This window comes from Anser anser, assembly GCF_964211835.1.
Source record: "Anser anser genome assembly, chromosome: 11".
NCBI classification, from domain to species: Eukaryota; Metazoa; Chordata; class Aves; order Anseriformes; family Anatidae; genus Anser; species Anser anser.
Window position 1 is genome coordinate 4,151,467 of NC_139732.1, and position 18,421 is coordinate 4,169,887.

The 18,421-nt window shown below is 42.2% G+C and overlaps 1 protein-coding gene across 2 annotated transcripts; it reads right to left on the reverse strand.

The window, feature by feature from the left end:
* Window positions 1-4,414: 4,414 nt before the first annotated feature.
* Window positions 4,415-17,798, reverse strand: CCNE1 (cyclin E1). 2 transcript variants are annotated; one of them, XM_083852175.1, is made up of 12 exons: window positions 17,215-17,798; window positions 16,920-16,986; window positions 16,714-16,804; window positions 16,392-16,460; window positions 11,000-11,142; window positions 10,787-10,922; window positions 9,445-9,591; window positions 8,144-8,239; window positions 7,644-7,778; window positions 7,446-7,557; window positions 7,199-7,356; window positions 4,415-6,374 (listed from the first exon to the last, which is right to left on the reverse strand). In XM_083852175.1, exons 1-12 carry the CDS (start codon window positions 17,780-17,782, stop codon window positions 6,252-6,254), a joined length of 1,845 nt encoding a protein of 614 aa, XP_083708301.1. In that variant the 5' UTR covers window positions 17,783-17,798; the 3' UTR covers window positions 4,415-6,251. The 2 variants fall into 2 exon arrangements, with proteins under 2 accessions (XP_083708301.1, XP_083708302.1); XM_083852176.1 differs by having other exon boundaries at window positions 17,316-17,404.
* Between the last annotated feature and the right edge of the window lie 623 nt (window positions 17,799-18,421).

Sequence of the window (18,421 nt, forward strand, 5' to 3'; positions counted from 1 at the left end):
AAAAACATTCCTACAAAGCTTTATTACATCTCTACTTCCACTGCAGCAAGTGCCTAATTTCCAGACAAGCCGTTCATTTTCAGTCCTACCTGACTGAAAAAAACAGGTTTAAAACCAAAGCGACTCCTGGAGTAGAGCGCAGTGACCTGTGCCACTGGCTGGTGTGGCAGCGGCAGTTCCAGCCTCCCAGCCTTAATCGATTTCTCATCCCTACATCATCAATGTGCGCGGCCATTCCTTTTCTGAAAGCCCACATCTGTCCACAAGTTACTTTAGAAATTTTTGTTTAAAGTTCCCCTGACATTACTGAAAACAAAAAAATCTGCCTCCAATACAGGAAAATACAACTCACCAAGCTGAGCTTTCAGTACTGGGAAAATCATGGCCGTGCTGTGTCCCTCAGCTGCAGGATTTTCCAGGAAACATCCAGGCTTGTTGCTTGCCTCTGTCAGGAAAATTGTTTAGTTCATGATTAAAACAAAAATCATTTCAGTTTCAAGGAATTTTATTATATACAGTTAGTAAACAAAAACACTTCATCATTTGATTTTGCTTTTATAGCTCAAGAGTCCATTAATATATGTAGCTGAATACTGTTTTTTTTTTTTAAACAAAGTGAAGACCAACTGAAATATTGCAAGGCATTAAATGCATTTAGATTTAGAGCACCATTTCCCCACCACAGTTATGAACACTGTCCATAAATCCACTAGCTCCTCCTCTTTCCCAGGTTCATAAAAATCTAATAAACTAAACCCTTGTTTCTGTAGCAAAGCCCAAGACAGAAGTGTAACATTTAAGACTTGCAGTACATCACAGGAATACATGCTGATAAAGTAAATATTTCCTCACTCAACAGAAGAGACAGTCTTGTTGGGTGACTGCAGGCAGTTCTTTACCCCATAGCAGAAGTTGGTGCCTGCATCCAAGTACATGCACCAGTCAGTAGCAGTAAGCCCTTTGTCTCAGGCCTAAGGGCAGAGGATTTTTGCGCTCCTCACATTTAGACAGCAGTCTCTTCAATTCAAACAAGCAGATACTTAAGAACTGAAATGCCTGGGAAGAGGAAGCACAGGTCTACCTGTCGCACATCTGCTGGACAAAGGAATATCGGGGTATGCTCTGTGCATCGCTGTTGCTTGTATCCCAGGCGATCACGTATCTCAAACCAAACAGAAACAAACCTTTCTTTTTTTTTATTTTTATTTTTTCTTTTGAGCAGGCTGGCTGAAGTCTGATGGCCTGTCAGCTCATGCATCTGCTGTGCTGCTAGAGCATGCAGGGACCCTGCACCCTGGCTGGGTGCTTGGAGTGCTGCAGCCGCATCCACCCAGGCCTCGCAACCAAGTGCCAATGACCATTTCCAAACCACTGATGCTACAGCACAGGGCACTGAGCTTTAAAGACTAACAGGAGGAAAGTTTGTTTTGGTTAGTCAGTTTAATAGTAAACCATTGAATTTCATCCTGGAATGTTATTGCAGCCCTGTTGAAACTTCAGAAAAATCAGTACTTCATAAAATACATTTGCCTTCTCGCTATACTTGTTACACAAGAACATACTCAGCTCGGTTAAACAAAAATAGTTTCCAAATACACAGTCAGTCTGCTTCTCTGAATCGCCAGCAGTTTTAGAACCAAAGCACTCTGGGATCAGAAAGTTTTTCCATTCTTCCTTCATAGCCATTTAATCTAATGTGCCCTCAAACGTACCAGCCTGCAGACTTGAAAACCCTGGTTTTATTCAGTGTACAAACAACACTTTTTCTTCTTCCAATCTCAAACTCACCATGAACAGAAATAAACAGCTTCACATACAAACTTATTCTTTTGTGCTTGGCTTGGACTGATTATTTCAAGAGACTGAAAGAAGACAGATTACACAGTATTGAAATATTCTGCAGTCTTAATTAAATGTTTGATTAAATATAAGTTGTGTCAGTAAAAGACAATTCAAAACTTGAGATGCAGATTTTATACTTTAACAATAAGACCTAATTTGAACCATTTGCAGGTAGGATGGCTGAAAGAGCCAAATCTCCAAAATATTTACTGTTCAAAAACCCAAACCAAATGGCTGTTTCGTGGAGTCATCAACTTCGAAGCACAGAAGTTTCACAGATCTTCAAGAAGTGCTACAATGGCAAGAAATGTACGTTAAAGTCTTCACCCCGATTATTAAAGGGTATATACCCTTTACTTCCTGACATCTTACAGATAAAAGTCTGTTACTCCACCTTGGCTTTGTGTAAGCCACCCTTTGCAAGTCTGCAGGCTGGCACAGGTAGTGCAGGGGAGAGGGCAGAGGCAGTGCTGCAGCAAGCAAGCAGGGCTGCTTCCTGACCCAGCATCGTGCAACAGATCCACGCATGGTGATCATGGCACTCGGTGCCAGGGCCCAGGCCCAGCAGGAGAGCTCTCCATCGAGGCTGCAGCAGCTCAGGTCAAGCTGACCTCAACCTTGATAGCAAGGAGATGTGCTTAATTCCCAGCAAATTCAAGGCTAGACAAAATCTGAGTCAACCTGTGTTATTTCACAGTATACGCTGCTGGTATCACCATCTCTCTCCCTCCCATTTATTTATTTATTTATTTATTTATTTATTGGAGGTGACAGGGTTATGGGGAAGGAAGGTTTGGAAGGGGAATGGATGAGTAACGTGTGATACTTTACATGCATGCCGTTAAATGCCCAGAGGAAGCGCTTTCCCAGAAATAGGAGAGGATTTATACCATCAAGCAAGGTAAAGTGGGTCCATCCCATAACAGCCAGTGCATTGCCCATCCCTCCCACCACACTGCATATTGCTCCCCTGACTATTTACCAGTGCACCTTTACCTAATCTTGCAGTACCCTCCCTGGGTGCGATTCCCACGGAAGTCTGGAGGAGAGCCTCATGTGGTCTTGGGCAATTCCCAAGCTGAGAACCAACAGGAGATACTGATCTGAGACCTAGAAACTGACAGCCTTGGGCAGATGATCCTACTGTTCTGTAGGAGACAAACCATGCAGGAGAGCTATTTCTGTGAACTACCATTAGATAATTGCAGCATTCTCTGCAACTTAGCATCTAACAAAACCATAGTACTACCTATGCATTTTCATCCTTTCCATTCACCATTGCTCCTGTTTCCCAAGACCAGCTCACAATTACAGCCTCCACTCAATAATTTGGGGCCGTTTCCTTCAATACAATCACAGCTACCACTAACTTTCAAGGGCAATTTTACAGTAGCAGTAAGAGAGAATTAGCACTTTCTTTTCTCTCAAAGTTCCTCCGATGTCCCCAGCTTTCAGACCAAGGTGAGGTTTTGATACATAGTTATGACAAACCTTGCAGGAGGAAGATAATCATATGCCACCTGGGTTAGCACAGAATTCAATTTCTCTTCCAGCATGCTTTACACCAGTCTATAGCTATTAAATGGAGACAGTTTCAAGCCAGAGAATGCACAATAATGCACAGCTGAATTGTTTTCCTGCCATTCCCAAGAGCCTGCGAGCCCCAGGCTCCTGTGCCAGGAGCACATACTGTCTTCAGTAAGCAGCATCATGTGTTAACCTGGGGGCCTTCTTCCCCTGGATCCCTCCCCCCATCTTTCAGGTAATGTGCTCTAGGTTCAAAGCAGCTTGCAGAAGCATCTTATTTCATGTCAGCTCATCTGCTGCACAAACTTCAGCCCACCTGTAAAACACACTAACCCTTTTTCTCCTGTCTCTTCAGGCAGAGACGCCTACTTGCTTCTGCCCACCCAACAAAAATCCATCTCCAGGCTGATTCATGACTTGAGATAATCTATGAGAATAGGATTCTCAGGCAAAGAAATAGGGATAAAACTTCCTGTTTTTATTTTATTTTTTATAGGGACAATTATTTTCCTTCAATAAATATTTTCCTTTAAAGAGATCCCCTTAAAAAAACATCCACTGTTCTTCCCCAAAGTGGTTTTTACTCTATAGCAACTAGTGCATAATTTCTTTAAAGCTACCCTAGAAAGCACAGAGACATAAGTATCTACACATAGAGCAATGTTTTAAGAATATTTTGTTTGCGGCTGTGTGAGAAAGGGACAAGAAAATAAATAATACAGTAGGTTAGCCCTCTGGGGAAGTATAGAATCTCTGGTGTGCAGCTGCATTCAGACCTGGAAAGCTCCAAGCCAAGATCTCCACACACTGAACAGACCATTTTCACAGAAATAAAGCAAGTTGACCTTTGAGGGGAGTGGAAAGAAGTTATCATATTAGCAGGATTAACATCTAAATTGGAGATATGATTTAAAGAGGCCAGTTACGTGAAGAATTTTAACTGTATAGCAAATAGTTTTCCCACACGGCCCAGAGAACAAGGAATAGATATTGACTAGAAAGTTCTATTTTAGCTTAAACTAAAAGTTAACATTCATAACTGTGACACTAGTATAGTTATTTTATTGAAGTTAAAAGTAATAAAGTGTAATTCTCGTTTATAAGGAGTCAGTTTAAAAACGACTTTATAAAAAAACACTTTATAAACTTTATAAAAAAAACAAAAACATGGACCTTCAACTAAGCACAGAAGTAACAGAAGAACTAGTACTGAAGTCCCAGGAAGAGGTCCTCCCTGCCTCCCCCCCAGGGTTTTGAATTCTAAATGTAAGGACAAGTACCAAAATGTGTCCTGACACTTCCTCCACTGTTACAAACACTTTTGATAGTGGACAAATATAAAATTCCTTTGTCTAGGACATATAGTACTCTGAAAAAATGAAAACTTCTCTGAACCAGCAAACTTGTTGAGCTAACATTTACACTTGATCACATAACATCACTTATAACCATTTGTTACAAGGAAAAACAAAACAGCAGCACCAAATAATTCACTTACTATTAGTTACAGTAGGCATTTTTATTACATCAGAGCTTTAACATTTATCAGAATACTGGGTCAGGTAGAAGGGAAAGGGAGAATAACTTAAAAAAGCAGCCTCGGTGGAAACTAGCATTTAGAAAAGTTAACCATCAGCAGAGTAGGAGCTTCCAGATATACAAATGTTCTAGCATCTACACAATCTACAGGACACGGTGAACTCTAGTAGTCTCACAGATGTTTTCAGTGTTGTTGAACAGTCCTTCAAAGCAAACATCATAAGAAAAACAAGCAACCATTTTTACATCTATTTCCCTTTTCTTCAGAAACATGACTTTCCAGAAATGGTCTTACTATAAATTCTCAGATGTTACAAAGATTAAGGACAACACTTCCTATGTAGGAACTGTAGATTAAAAGGCACACAACATTCAGATTTGAAATTTGCACAAGTGACTAATTGTCAAAGAATATGCTGAAATCCCAAAGTTTAAGTAATTGTTTTCTTTAAACGTAAGCTTCTTTCCTACTGATCACTTCTTGCTATTAAGTACAATGATCCTGACACACTGATTCAAGAAGTTCCCAACACATTTGTCATTAGCATGTGTTGGGGAAGGATTCCCCATATACTTGTCATACTTATTATCCCCTCTAGTCATTTGCAACTGAATAAGGAAAATCTAACTAGCCCAACATGAAAATTTTATCTTTAGTATCCAAAAATGATGCTTTCATTGGTAAGCCAGTAGTGGTAAATAAATAAAGTGATAGTTACTATATTCTTTGCACCCAACTCCCACGCTACTAGTGGTCACAGTCTGAAAAATCTTAGCTGACCATAATTAAAAGAAAAATAGGAATATACATAAAACCAGCTGTCTTAGACAGCATTTTTATTAAAAATGGATACACAGAGACATAGCAGCATTTACAATAAAGAGTTTTTAAAAAGGCATCAGGTTGTAAGCCAACCATTTGAAAAAAAGGCTTTGAAATGTAGTCTTCCACAGTACATTTTGCCCATATGTCAATAGGGAACAGTATAACTGCCAATTACCCAAAGGACAAACAGGCACAGACACAGTAACTTATCTAAATTTCAAGCCCTTTTTCTGAATAGTTGGTCACATCAAGCATCACCCTCCATAGCAGCATTTGGAGCACTCTTCGGTGTGCTTTTAAGTGGCTGGTGTACTTGATCCATTTCTTTAAAATATTTTAACGTTCAATAAAAATATTCCAAATAGAAAAAAATCTTCTGTCATGAAAAAGGCAAGGTTTCCTTTTCAGATTCCATAAAAGCTTATGAACTTCACTGGCAGCCTTTCCATAATGGAGCAGAAGTTAGAACCAGCAGAACAGGCACTTCAGCAAAATTGTCTGTCAACAGTTTGTATAGTCACATCTGCTTCAGTCCGGCAGACTGTTTCTTACTACTTTGTGGTGGTGTAAGGACCCCAGTGGGAAAAGGTGAAGTCCTATTTTGCTCAGCCAATATGGCTTGTTTTGCTTGAGCTTTGTCCTGAAAGCACAGAAAAAGGGAGAAAAAAAATCTTTACTTTGCTATATCAATGCAACAGATTAATATAATTCGGTGTTTTATAACTTCATATATTAGCAATCTGGAAATGCATATATACTAGTAACTGATAAAAACATGCAATACACAATAGCCAGTGAATGAGCCCCATGAGATTAATATTAACTTTTGGAATCTGATGGTCAGCATTATAGTATTTGTATTTTCAAGACAGCTAAATTTAGAAGCCACTGAACAGTAAGAGGTTTAACTTCTACTACAATTAAATAACCTAAATATGAAAAAAAGCCTGATTGTTTAGATTAGGTAGATTAAAAGGCACGATTGTTGGACACGATTTTGATCTTTTGCAAGTTTCTCAAATTAAGAACCACTATTGCTCAACTTCTTGTCAACCACCGTCACATAGCAGCCCCACAAGATCAGTCTCAAATGATCAGTCTTTATTTTCATTTTTTCATCAGATAAGGTTTTATTTCCCATTTTTCCTATAGAGAAAGGTCTAATACACAATATTTGAAGTACCCCAATGGGCAGAAATATGCTTCCCATTTCTAGGGTAATTATTTGTCCTTCGAGATGGGGCTGAAATCATGATCACCTTTTTGTACTAAACACTGCAAGTCAGGTCTCTTCCCCTGTAATTCTGCAGCCAGAGTACCACCTTATGTCTTTTACCATCCGCACACACACACAGTCTCAATCTGATAATGCTTCACTTGAACTTACTGTATGTTCTAACCAAAGAAGAAACAAGATTTAGGAGATTTTAAGACAGTTTCTGTCTTCATTGTGCACATACGTACCAGCAAATCCAAGCTGTTTATGTGCGTCTGTATATTGTGCAAGTCTTCAGGAGCTATACCTCTAAAGTGTTTGAGTTTGGAGCTTCCTACTTCCCGTATAGCCATAGCAAATGGAACCATCCATTTTACGCATTCCTCTATCTCACACCATTCATAACCTGGAAGACAAGACACATGCTTATCCGCCTGAATTAAGGCTTATATTTGAAAATAAATTAGACTGTCTGTAAATACCAGCGTTACATACCTGAAACTTTCTGCATCAACTCAGATGAAGAGAAGTGGTACAAAGCAGAAGCTGCAAGTACACCATATGTATATTCCAAGCAGCCAATATCCAGCACACAGAGATCCAAGAGCTACAAGACGACAGATGTTTAATAAGTCTATTGCAGAACAACTTTTTTCAGATGAAAAAGCATTTGAAGGATGAAATCAGCCTTACCTCTGCTATTTGTACAAATATTTGTTGTGGATATTGTCGCAACAATACCTCATAAAGCTCATTTAAATACGCAACTTGCATGTAAATGTTTAGCCATGATACAACTGTCAATGGATTTAAGTTCCAATTAAGAGCCTGAAACAGTAGACATACACAAGACTTCAGTATTAGTAAAGAACTCATAACTTAGACCATGCAACTTTATTTACTCTACATAGAAAACTGTGATTCCAGCTGGTCAAGGCATCTTTGGAACATGCCCATCTAACCCTCTCCCGTACATCCTCCTATTGACAGGGCTGATGAACAATTACTTCTGTTAAATATTCATATATTGGTGGATACTTTAAATCACTTGTTACCTAGAAGACACTATTTTTGAATTAGAAATTGAATCTCTTACCAGCACTTAGGATTAACTGAGACTCTCTGCTTTTAGTTGATTATGCTATGCCTTTTTAAAAACCTAAAGCAGAACTAATTCCACTTAGAAATATTACCTTCATAATGATCAATTCCATACTGAGGATTTCATCTTCTGTACAAGCTCCATCTGTAACATAGGCAAACTGGTGCAACTTTGGTGGATAAATTTCCTGAGAGATAGGAGATCAAGCATTCAATATGAGGAATAGTTTGTAACTAGTCCCATGGGTTAAAAAGCAGAACAACCCACTGCCACTTCAGCATTTCAAGACAGATGGGGAAAAAAAAAGAACCAACCTCCCCATCCTAACTCATTGTTCTCCTTAGCCTTTAATATACATAGACTTATTTTTTAACCTTTCTGCCCCTAGTCTTCATCTTTCACTTCTGATGGATCAGTACAGCACTCATTGTTCGACTATAGCATCACTGAGGTGGTATCATAATTGACATTGAGATTTATTATTTTTAAATACACCCTTTTATCCTTTGTGTTGTGTAGCTCTAATGGTCATAGACACTTGTATACCTACCAGGGTGTACAACCTTATAAAAACTGTTAGACTAACAACCTCAGGTCTTGCAAGTTGCAGACCAATACCAATTACCAATAGAAGCTCCAGTGGACAGTTAAAGGCAGTAGCTGTATCAATGCAACCACTACCCTTATTAGATTTTCCACATTAAGGTTACTGCTAACACAGAAGCTGAGATATATTGCTGGTCCAAGGTTAGCTTCAAAAGATAATGCATGGATTGGAACAGATCACACAACTCCTCAAATCCTACCATTAGAACTGAGCTGCTTTTTAACCTGAGGAGACAACTTGGCCTAACTGCTCAACAAGTGTAAGGTTCACCTTAAACAGAGTTCACTAATGAAGTCTAATGGTTTAGAAGCAAAATACTTTGTGCTTAAGAATAGACTGAATGAATATGCCTCTTAAAAGACAGAGTGAGAACTTAAAAATTGCTATTTTAGTTGTTCAATTTGTTCCAGTAAACACGGAATAACTTAGACTATATTATCTGGTAGATACTCCACTGACAGTAGAATTGCAACAAGTGGTCTCTGTACAGAGCAGCCAGCCAAAAATTCATTTAGCAACAACAATTAAAAACATTAGATTTATCCTAACACTGAAGAAACTATTCTTTTAGGATTAAAGATAGATAATGCGATGTTAGCTAGTCTTAACTTTAACCACTTCTAAAATTTAGGAGGAATTCTGAAAATAATTTTTTTTTTGTCTCCCACTCAAATCATAGCATCAAGCTCCATAAAGCTTGCCAAAATGCATCTAGTGTGTAATAAGTCTGCTGTCTATCCCATTTACTTTTTTTTTTTTTTTAGGTAAAAGCTGGAGATACTTACCTCAAGCTTTGCTGCTATGAATAAAGAAGAGATCCCAATAAGCTGTAATAGTGTTTTTACAACATTCTGTTGCGTTGCCATAAACCGATCAAAGAAATCTTGTGCTAAATAAAAAGTTTCTCTATGAAGCTTGTAGACTTCACAAACCTAGAGAGATATCAGAGGTTAAAAAGGTCAAAAACAGTGTTAGAGAGTCAAAAGCAGATGCATTAAAAAAATCCAAGACCTAGACATAAAGTTCATATTAGGTTTCTGCTTCACTGATACTGAGAACTAACAAGTTAACTAAGAGGAGAAGCTAAGCAATTTCCTTTGACTCACGAGACAACTGCCACTACAGTAACTCCTCAAAAAAACACAGATTAGAGTGAAAGCCCTTTTAAGAAACACACGTGTTCTAATAATGTCAGAACTGCAGTTCCTCATATTCACTAACATGCATCACTCCAACACCTTAAAAGAGAAAATTCTCACAACTGCTTTAGAATGAAGAACAGAGACTATGTCAGCAAGTCATTCAAGCAGCAAAAAAAAAAAAAACAACTCCCATACAGACAGTGGGGTTGCAGTACATTCTACAAGTCAGTAACAGATAAAGGCTCCCCAGAGAACTTAGAGCAGCCTACCTAAAGGAGGCCTACAAGAATGCTGGAGAGGGATTATTTATCAGGGAGTGCAGGGGTAATGCACTCAGGGGAGGACAAGGGGTAATGTCCTTAAGCTAAAAAAGGGTAGATTTGAGATTAGATATAGGGAAGAAATTCTTTACTCAGAGGGTGGTGAGGCACTGGAACAGGTTGCCCAGAACAGTTGTTGACCCATCCCCGGAAAAAGTTCAAGGCCAGACAGGATGGGGCTTTGGGCAACCTGGTCTAGTGGAAGGTGTCCCTGCCCATGGAAGGGAGGTTGAAACTAGATGGTCTGTACAGTCCCTTCCAATCCAAACCACTCTATGATTCTATGTTGTGAGATGCATCTGGTCTCTAATGCAACACCCCTTCCTTCTTACAGTAACTTGCATAATCATCTGTGCAGGTTTTCTCTGCAGCATGAACTTAAAAAGCTTACATTGGAGAGCGTTAGGGACTAATTGATTATTATACACTGTTAATCTAAATGAATATCAGAATACATTGTCAGTTCATGCACCATCAACTCAATTCACTGCGTGTATACATAAATATATGTTTTGTAATTTGGTGCTATTCATTGATGAACTTAAGATGACGACAAGTGTCTAGTGATAATGGATTATCCAAAGATCACGAACAGTAGTCATGGCAGTTACAGCATACTTCAGCAAAAGCTCATTTGAAATACTCACAAGCACAGAAAAACTCACCTCCATTAGCCAGTCTAGAAGAATTGTTCGCATTTTAGGTTGCAGGAGAGGGTGCCTTTGCATATAAAGTTTATCCCTCACATATGTATCCTCTTTGTTTATCATGTTTTTCCATACATCATCTCTGTTGGCCCAGCTAAGACAGAGGAATATGTTTAGTCTCAAGTCATAAGACAAAAAGACAGACAAGCAGTAGCAAAACAGCAGACTTACCCCAGAACTGGTAATGGTGAAGCTCTAGTTGGAGCAACATTTAGATGTATGAAGTGAGAGTAATCAACACCAACTGGATCATCATCTTTATCTGGAGTAGGAATCAGCATATGGGGATCTTTGTTAATGTTATTCCAGGACGGCTATTAAATGAGAGAAAAGATTTTACACTATGACTTTAAAATAATAATTTTAGCTACAAATAGATGATAGATGTTGGAAAGAAACTATGACAGAAACCGTGATTAATTCTTTAAACTGTACAGAATCACAGAGGCTGAAAGGGAATTTTGGAAGTCATCTTGCCCAGTGCTCCTACTGAAGCAGGGCTATCTACAGCAGGTTGCTCGGGAACACATTCAGACACCTTTTGAGTATCTCCAAGGAGAAAGACTCCACAGTCTCTCTGTGCAACCTGTTCTAGTGCTCTGGTCACCTACACAGTAGAAAAGAATTTCCTGAAGTTCAGACAGAACCTCCTGCATTTTATTTTGTGCCCATTGCCTCTCGTCTTGGAGACAGGCTCTTTTCAGTGGTGCCCAGAGACATCTTATTGTATCTTCCCTTAGGTATTTATATACATTGACAAAATCCTCCCTGAGCCTTCTGTTCTCCAGGCAGAAGGGTCCCATCTCTCTCAGCCTTTAGGAGAGATGTTCCAGTCCCTTAATTATCTTAGGGAGCCTTCACTGGACTCTCACCAGTACTCATCTAGTTATGAGTCTCCCTTGTAACAGGGAGCCCAGAACTGGACACAGGACTCTAGTGGAGCAGAAAGGTGTTGCTCATTTTCACAGCAAAGTTTGCAACTAAATCTGAAGAACATTTATCTTGTTTTGCTTTTGAAGGACCATAACTATACTGTGGAAGGATATTTAAGACAGTGTCTTGTATTGTCATGTCACATTTTGCCTTCAGGTAAAGAATAAGCAGATGCAACTTGAAAATCTAATTTCTGATTGTAATTATACAAATACAAGGTCAGAACTTCTGGTAAGCAATACGTAGGCAGAATGCCTGAAGTTCTTGGTTCCCTGTGAAACATCCTTGACAATGAACACAGTAAAACAGTAGTTTATAGAACTTTCCTTTTACTTGTTCTTTGTGTAGTGTTATGTTGTTAAAAAATAAAACACTTCAGTTGATCAAATTGTTTCATGAATAAAGCAAGTACATGTTAAGCAACTGCCACTAAAGCATCAATTCAACCATTTCACATAGAGAATTTTGCCAAGGCCTGCAAACATCAGACATCAGAACCTATCATAGCCTTTTTCTCTGATTTGGACCAGAATGTACATTGAGTTACTTTCCTCCTGGCTAACGTTGTTAAAGAAGCCATGGGTATGCACTTTTCACATTTCCCCAGAAAAATACTATTTCTTTTATTTCACTGTAGACTACAAAGCCAGCCCCATTTCACCATGCATAAGCAAGTCAAAACTCAGCATTTCTCTTTAAGTGTAAAAGTCAGCCATCTTGCTGCAGTGATCTATTCTGCAGCAATAAAAGGACAGAAATCCTTAACAATATTCCTAATATACTCCATTAAAAAAATAAGGAATCTTTAAGATGTCAGCAAGCAAAACGCTCTACCTGAAATTTTGCCCCTCTCAAAGAAGCTTCCACACCTCATTTTTGCCCTGTCCTTGCTACAAGTGACATCGCTTTCCAACAAAATGGCTACCTCCTAGCACCAGCTTCAGAAACAGAAACCACTGACTTCAGAAATGAAAGCCACAGTTCACTCATAGTTATGACTGATTTATACCGTGAGATAGATAGGTAGTTCAATCTCTTGGATTTCTACGTTCAAACATAGCATAGCTACATACTACCCAATAGTATGTAGCCCATAGCTACATACTCACCCAATTCCGTAATTTAATTTAGGCGGCATAGAAGGGAAAAAGACAGAGTAGAATCTTTATCATAAAAATGTAAGATTTCTTATGAACTGAAATTTGAATAAGTGTCACATTAGCATTGCTTTAAGTTAATTTTTGCCCTCCCTCACAGCTAGACTTTAGACACACTTTGTCCTCCCAGCTGCATGACAAGCCCAGCTGCCAACAGCTTTTGGAGAAGCACTGTCTTATCAGTTAATCAGCAAACCAACAGAAAAGCCGTAAATTATAATATTTAAAGGTATCTACTACACCAGTAATATGTAAAATAAATGGGTTTTGCTCCACAGAGTTCTTTACCAAAGTAGATATCACACATACTACAAGGAAACAACAATGGCAATTGTTTTAAGAGAGATTTCACTACTCACAATCTTCTGTAAGGAAACAAATCAGGGTTCAAGAGCCTCTTAGATGTTTTGAGAAGTGAAAACAAAGATACTAGATTGCATAGGAGTGGGAAAGGTCTGTTGGTCTCACTCCAAAAAATAGCATCTTAACAGACATCAATATCAACTACTAGACTGCAGCCTTACTTTGCCCATCAGAAACAGTAAGAGCTATAATTCGAGCCATTTTTCACTCACAGGAAGCATTAGAGGTTGAAGCATAGGGCTTTTCTTTGCCATTAGAAAGGGATTCCAGAAGTATCAAAAAAAGAGGAGAGAAAAGAATAACTCACATAATTGGATTGTTCCCATTCTTTTTGAATAGCACAGGAGATTCTGGTACTTTTAATTTTCAAAATGGTCTGAATATCATCCTGCCCTACATTAGGCCAACGTCAAGCTCTCAATTTGGATATGGTTAGCATTGCTAACATGCTTGTTCAAAGATTTGTGGTGTGTCCCCCCCCCCCCTTCATAGAATCTTTTAAAGAATCTTTTCAGGAGATATTTTTCAAATCAGTTAGAACATTCTGACAACAGTAAGACTGGATTCTGGAAAAATATCTAGTGAGAAACTGATCAAAACTATTTCTGGAAAGTTTGCTCTGTCTCCTAAATCAAAGCATTAGCTAGTTCCATCTCAAGACTTCTTACCACTTCTAGTTTCCATTCTCCACTCTAGATTGGGGAGACCATGTTCTTTGAATCATAATTGCATGGATTACTCTAATCTAGTTAGATGAATTTTGTTTTACACAGAGCCTTGGAAGTGCATGTGTCCACAGAAAGCAGCCAGAATTAATATGAGAATTGCTAGTAGAATTACAGCAGTGCCACTTCTCTGAAATCAAACACAGAATTTATGCAATATTCTGCTGTCACAAACCTGATGATATAGCCACCCTTTCATCACATAAAGGGTAACGGCATCCTAATTAAGAACTCAGGCCTTATGTTCAACAGAAGCAAACTAATGAATTGACTATGAAGATGCCGTCAAGTGGAATGTGACTATGATATTTTGCCTTATGTATAACCTAGTGTCAGTGAACAATTTATTTAATGTAGAAGTCATGTGGTATATGCTGCAGTGGATTTATAGCTACTTGCATTTTAGAATTGTTGTGCCTCAACAGAATAACTACCTCACTGGCTATCATACAAGCCTGCTATACTGCTGCTGGAACCATAAACATATTCTCATTAGTGGCCCATGGCAATTTGTATCAGAGAATAGCTTGTGTCCCACCATAGACTGAAGAGCTGCTGCTGTGCAGCCAAATGTTAGCTTTTTCAAACAGATCTGTAACAATCTGGCTACTTTGTCACAACAAAAAAACTCCTCTATGTAGGGCCTGATACACAGGTATCCATTTTTATCTGTTTTACAGAACCAAAGAGCCAAATTCCCACCAGTATCCTATGCATAACTTGAGAAATTCCTAAATAAATATTTTGGACATCAATTACTTAAATTACCTACATTTCAATATACCAGTTATTCCTGAAAATAACATTTAATAGCAGCACACAAAAACAAAGCAAAAAAAACCCACAAAATTGGAAATCTCTACTTTAAAAGTTGAAGATCGATATATGCAAAATATATTTCAAGTTTCTTTCCACCATTTTCCTGGATTGGGTCCACAATAATATTTTTTTTTAACAATACCTTATTATTATGCAATAAACACATATGAGAAGCCTTTGCTCAGCCCAAACAGAATGAATCTTTTGGTAAAGAACTGTGGTGAAGGACAGACAGCTCTTCCTTGTCAGAAGTGAGAAATTAGTTTAATATACTGCACAAAAGAAAGACAGAAGGGAAGGAGAGATCCCCTCATTAAATGCTCACCATTTGAGCCCTGCTTAATATGTTGACTGATAACTAGTATACGCAGTTGCAACAAGCAGAGGCCATTCCAAACAATGATGCCCATCTGTTATGGTAGCACTTTAGTCTTAGAATTTCCAGCTGCCACTTCTGGTTAGATGTGCCACATTATGCATAGCCTTGCGTACCAAATGAGTATGGTCTGTACTCCCTGATCATGACTTTTGCAGCTTAAGTATCACTCTGCATGTGCATTAACTGGCTGAAGTCCTAGCGACAGAGTGAGCAAGCATGTGTGTATACACAGGAAGAAAAAAAATGGAATAAAACTACTTCAGAAAGTAGGCTAATCTTGCTCTTTTATTTAGAGCACGCATCTCAATATACGAACGCATCATGCTTTCAACACCATATACCAACATAGTCATCCAATATAAATACCAATATCCAGAGCATGTCAGATTTGAAGAATATTAAAAGGGCACTTAAGGGAGTTAGAGGATGCTAGTGGAGTCCATTTTGACTTTGTCACTCAGAACATTCTGTGTCCTATTTGGAAAGACTGGCCCTGGTCACTACTAACCTCCGCTGAGTGGCCTGATTTAAGTCCTTTAGCCACAGCTTAAGCGGCTTTCTAAAAGTTATCCACAGAAAAATTAAGCCTACTTCACCACCACGGTAGTATCTGATAGCATAAGCCTCAAGGTTCTAATCATGAACTTCTAGTACTCTGTCAGCCTCATAAAGACACTTGCCAATGGGAACAGAGCTGACTGTGAAAGGAACAAGTGATCTTTCCTCTCTCCCAGGTGATTTGTAAGCATAGACACAGCTGCAAAAAGACCAGTCTAAAACATGACTCAGTTTGTGTGCTAAAATGCCTCATGCTTCGGCCTGCAAGATACGGTACATAAGAAAAGCACCATATACCTGCAGGTCTCTAAATAAGAGAATGTGGAGTCCCATCATGTGGAACTAAATGCATATGAAGGCTTTTGTAAGGTGCACTCCCGGGACAGCTGGGAGTGTTAATGTACGGGTTTAGGCCAATACAGGTCTTGTCTCTTGCAGACTCCAAAGCTGCATGAACTGAAGTGTTTTGTGTTCTTCATCAGCCAGGGTTGGTAGCCCTCTTGGCCACTGCAATACAGCACAAGGTAGTTGCATATCTGTGGCATTGTGTTCACAGTATTAATGTACTGCAAAATAACACTAGAGTTAAGTGAGAATGCAGGAGCATGACCTAAGGCCAAATCAGTTACCTGGTTTTCATATTGCTTTTTTCTATTCATTTCCATTTGGGCAATTTCTTCATCAGGATCCTGTAAGAACTACAAAAAGAAATATACAGTATTAGGAGCAGAAACCATGGGACAAACCACCATCCACTGCTGCAACACACACCCAGATCCTTTGGGACCACAGCCCTGTGACAGACCACCCCTCGAGCACCCCAACCACCACATGGTCGCCAGCCACCCAACAGAAGGACGCAGGAGCCCACAGACCAGGGCACACCGCTGGGCAGGAGCTGGCCTGCGAGGGCCAGGGCGAGCCATGCTTCCTGCCCCGGCCTGCACTCACCGTGGCCACATCAGCTTTCCTCTTGCGGGCTCGCATGGCACCCTCAGCACCCCCTTCCCCCTTGGCGGGGGCCTTCTCCTCCGCGAAGTCGCTGCCAAGAAACAAGAAGTAGAAGGAGCCCGGCCGCGGGGAGCCTCCTCCCAGGTTCGCCTAATGGAGACTTCGGCCTAGGCAGCCCCAGCCCCGCGCGGGCCGGGCAGACTCACCTCTCCCGCCGCATGGTGCCTTGCCTGGGTCGGGCCGGGCCGGGCCGAGGCGAGGCGAGCAGCGGCCCTGCGAGGGGACGGGAGGGAGCCGTGAGGGCAGGGGCCACGAGGGCAGGGGCCGGTAGGGAGCCGCCGCGCAGGCCTCCGCCAACCGGGCCCCAGCCCTCACAAAGGGCCGCGCAAAGGCCCGGCGGCGGGGCGGGAGGCTGCGGCCGGGCACCCCGGGGGGGCGGCGGGGCACCCCCGGCTGCTCCTTCCCTGCCTCCGTCCCTCACTCACTCACCCACCCACCCACCCGCGGCGGCCGCCCGGGAGCTCGGCGGCGCCCGCCCGGCGGCAGGGCGCTGGGGCAGGGCGGGAGCGCGGCGCGGGCGGGCTCCGCTGGGCGCCTCCTGCCTCACAGCGCGGCCGCTCCCGTCCCTGCGCACAGCGCGGCCGGCGCCGAGCGGGACATTTAAACGCGCGGCTGCGGGGCCGCCTCTCCGCCCGCCCGCACACGTGGCCCCGCGCCCAGACACCGGGGGACGGCGCCCGGCCGGGGCGGGGTCTGCGGGGGGTGCCGCTCCGCCACCGCCGCCGGGTCCCGGGGGTGCGGGCTGCGGGGCCGGGCCGGCGGGGCGGGACCGCGGGGCGGGCCGGAGCGCCGCGGCCGCGGGGGAACCCCCGCCCCGGAGGGACGGGACGGGACGGGACGGGGCTCCCCGCCCGCCCCGGCGTGTCCTCAGCGGGAGGTCAGAGGGGGCCGGGCCGCCGCCATGCCCTGCCCGCCCCGCCTCTCCCCTCCCTCCGTCCCCTCCCCGCCGGGCATGGGGCGGCTGCGGCTCTTCGGGCGCCTGAAGGCGGCGGTGCTCGGCGTAGTGCATGTGGGAGCGCTGCCAGGTAAGCGGCGGGGCCCGGCCCGGCGGGCGCCCATCTCCTCTCCCCGCGGGTCGGGGATTGAAGGAGCCGGTGGGTAAGGCGGTGGCGAGCTCGTAAAGGGGAAAGGTGAGGGAATATGGCAAATGAGGCTCGGGACGGGCTGGATGGGGGTGGAGCTCCGTGCAGCTCCGGGAAGCTGAGGGAGCGCCGGACTGGCAGCAGCCCGCCTTCCTTCCTCGGCCGCCCCTCAGCGGCTCGGGGCAGCCCGCAGCAGCCGGCCGGCCTCCTGACAGCCCGCTGCCAGGCGCTGCCATGCTCCGGTTTCCCCGGCCTGCAGGCTTTGTGGCCAGCTCGCCGCGAGGTGTGACCATCCAACGGTGCTGCCACCGAGCTCGTCACAGCCCTCACCTCAGCGCCTGGTTGTAGGAACCGAGCATCAGAAAAGACTTCAATGAATTTCCCTTAAAATTAGCACAGAATCCCGAGGAAATCCATGCATGCTCATTTCCGTCGTGAAGTTCTTATGCTGCAGATCAGATAACATCCACCTTGCAGACCAGAATGGAAGATTACTTCAACTGATTTAATATTAATTGGTGATTAACATAGGTATTCTGCTGACCTAGAGGTCAGGTCTTGCCATA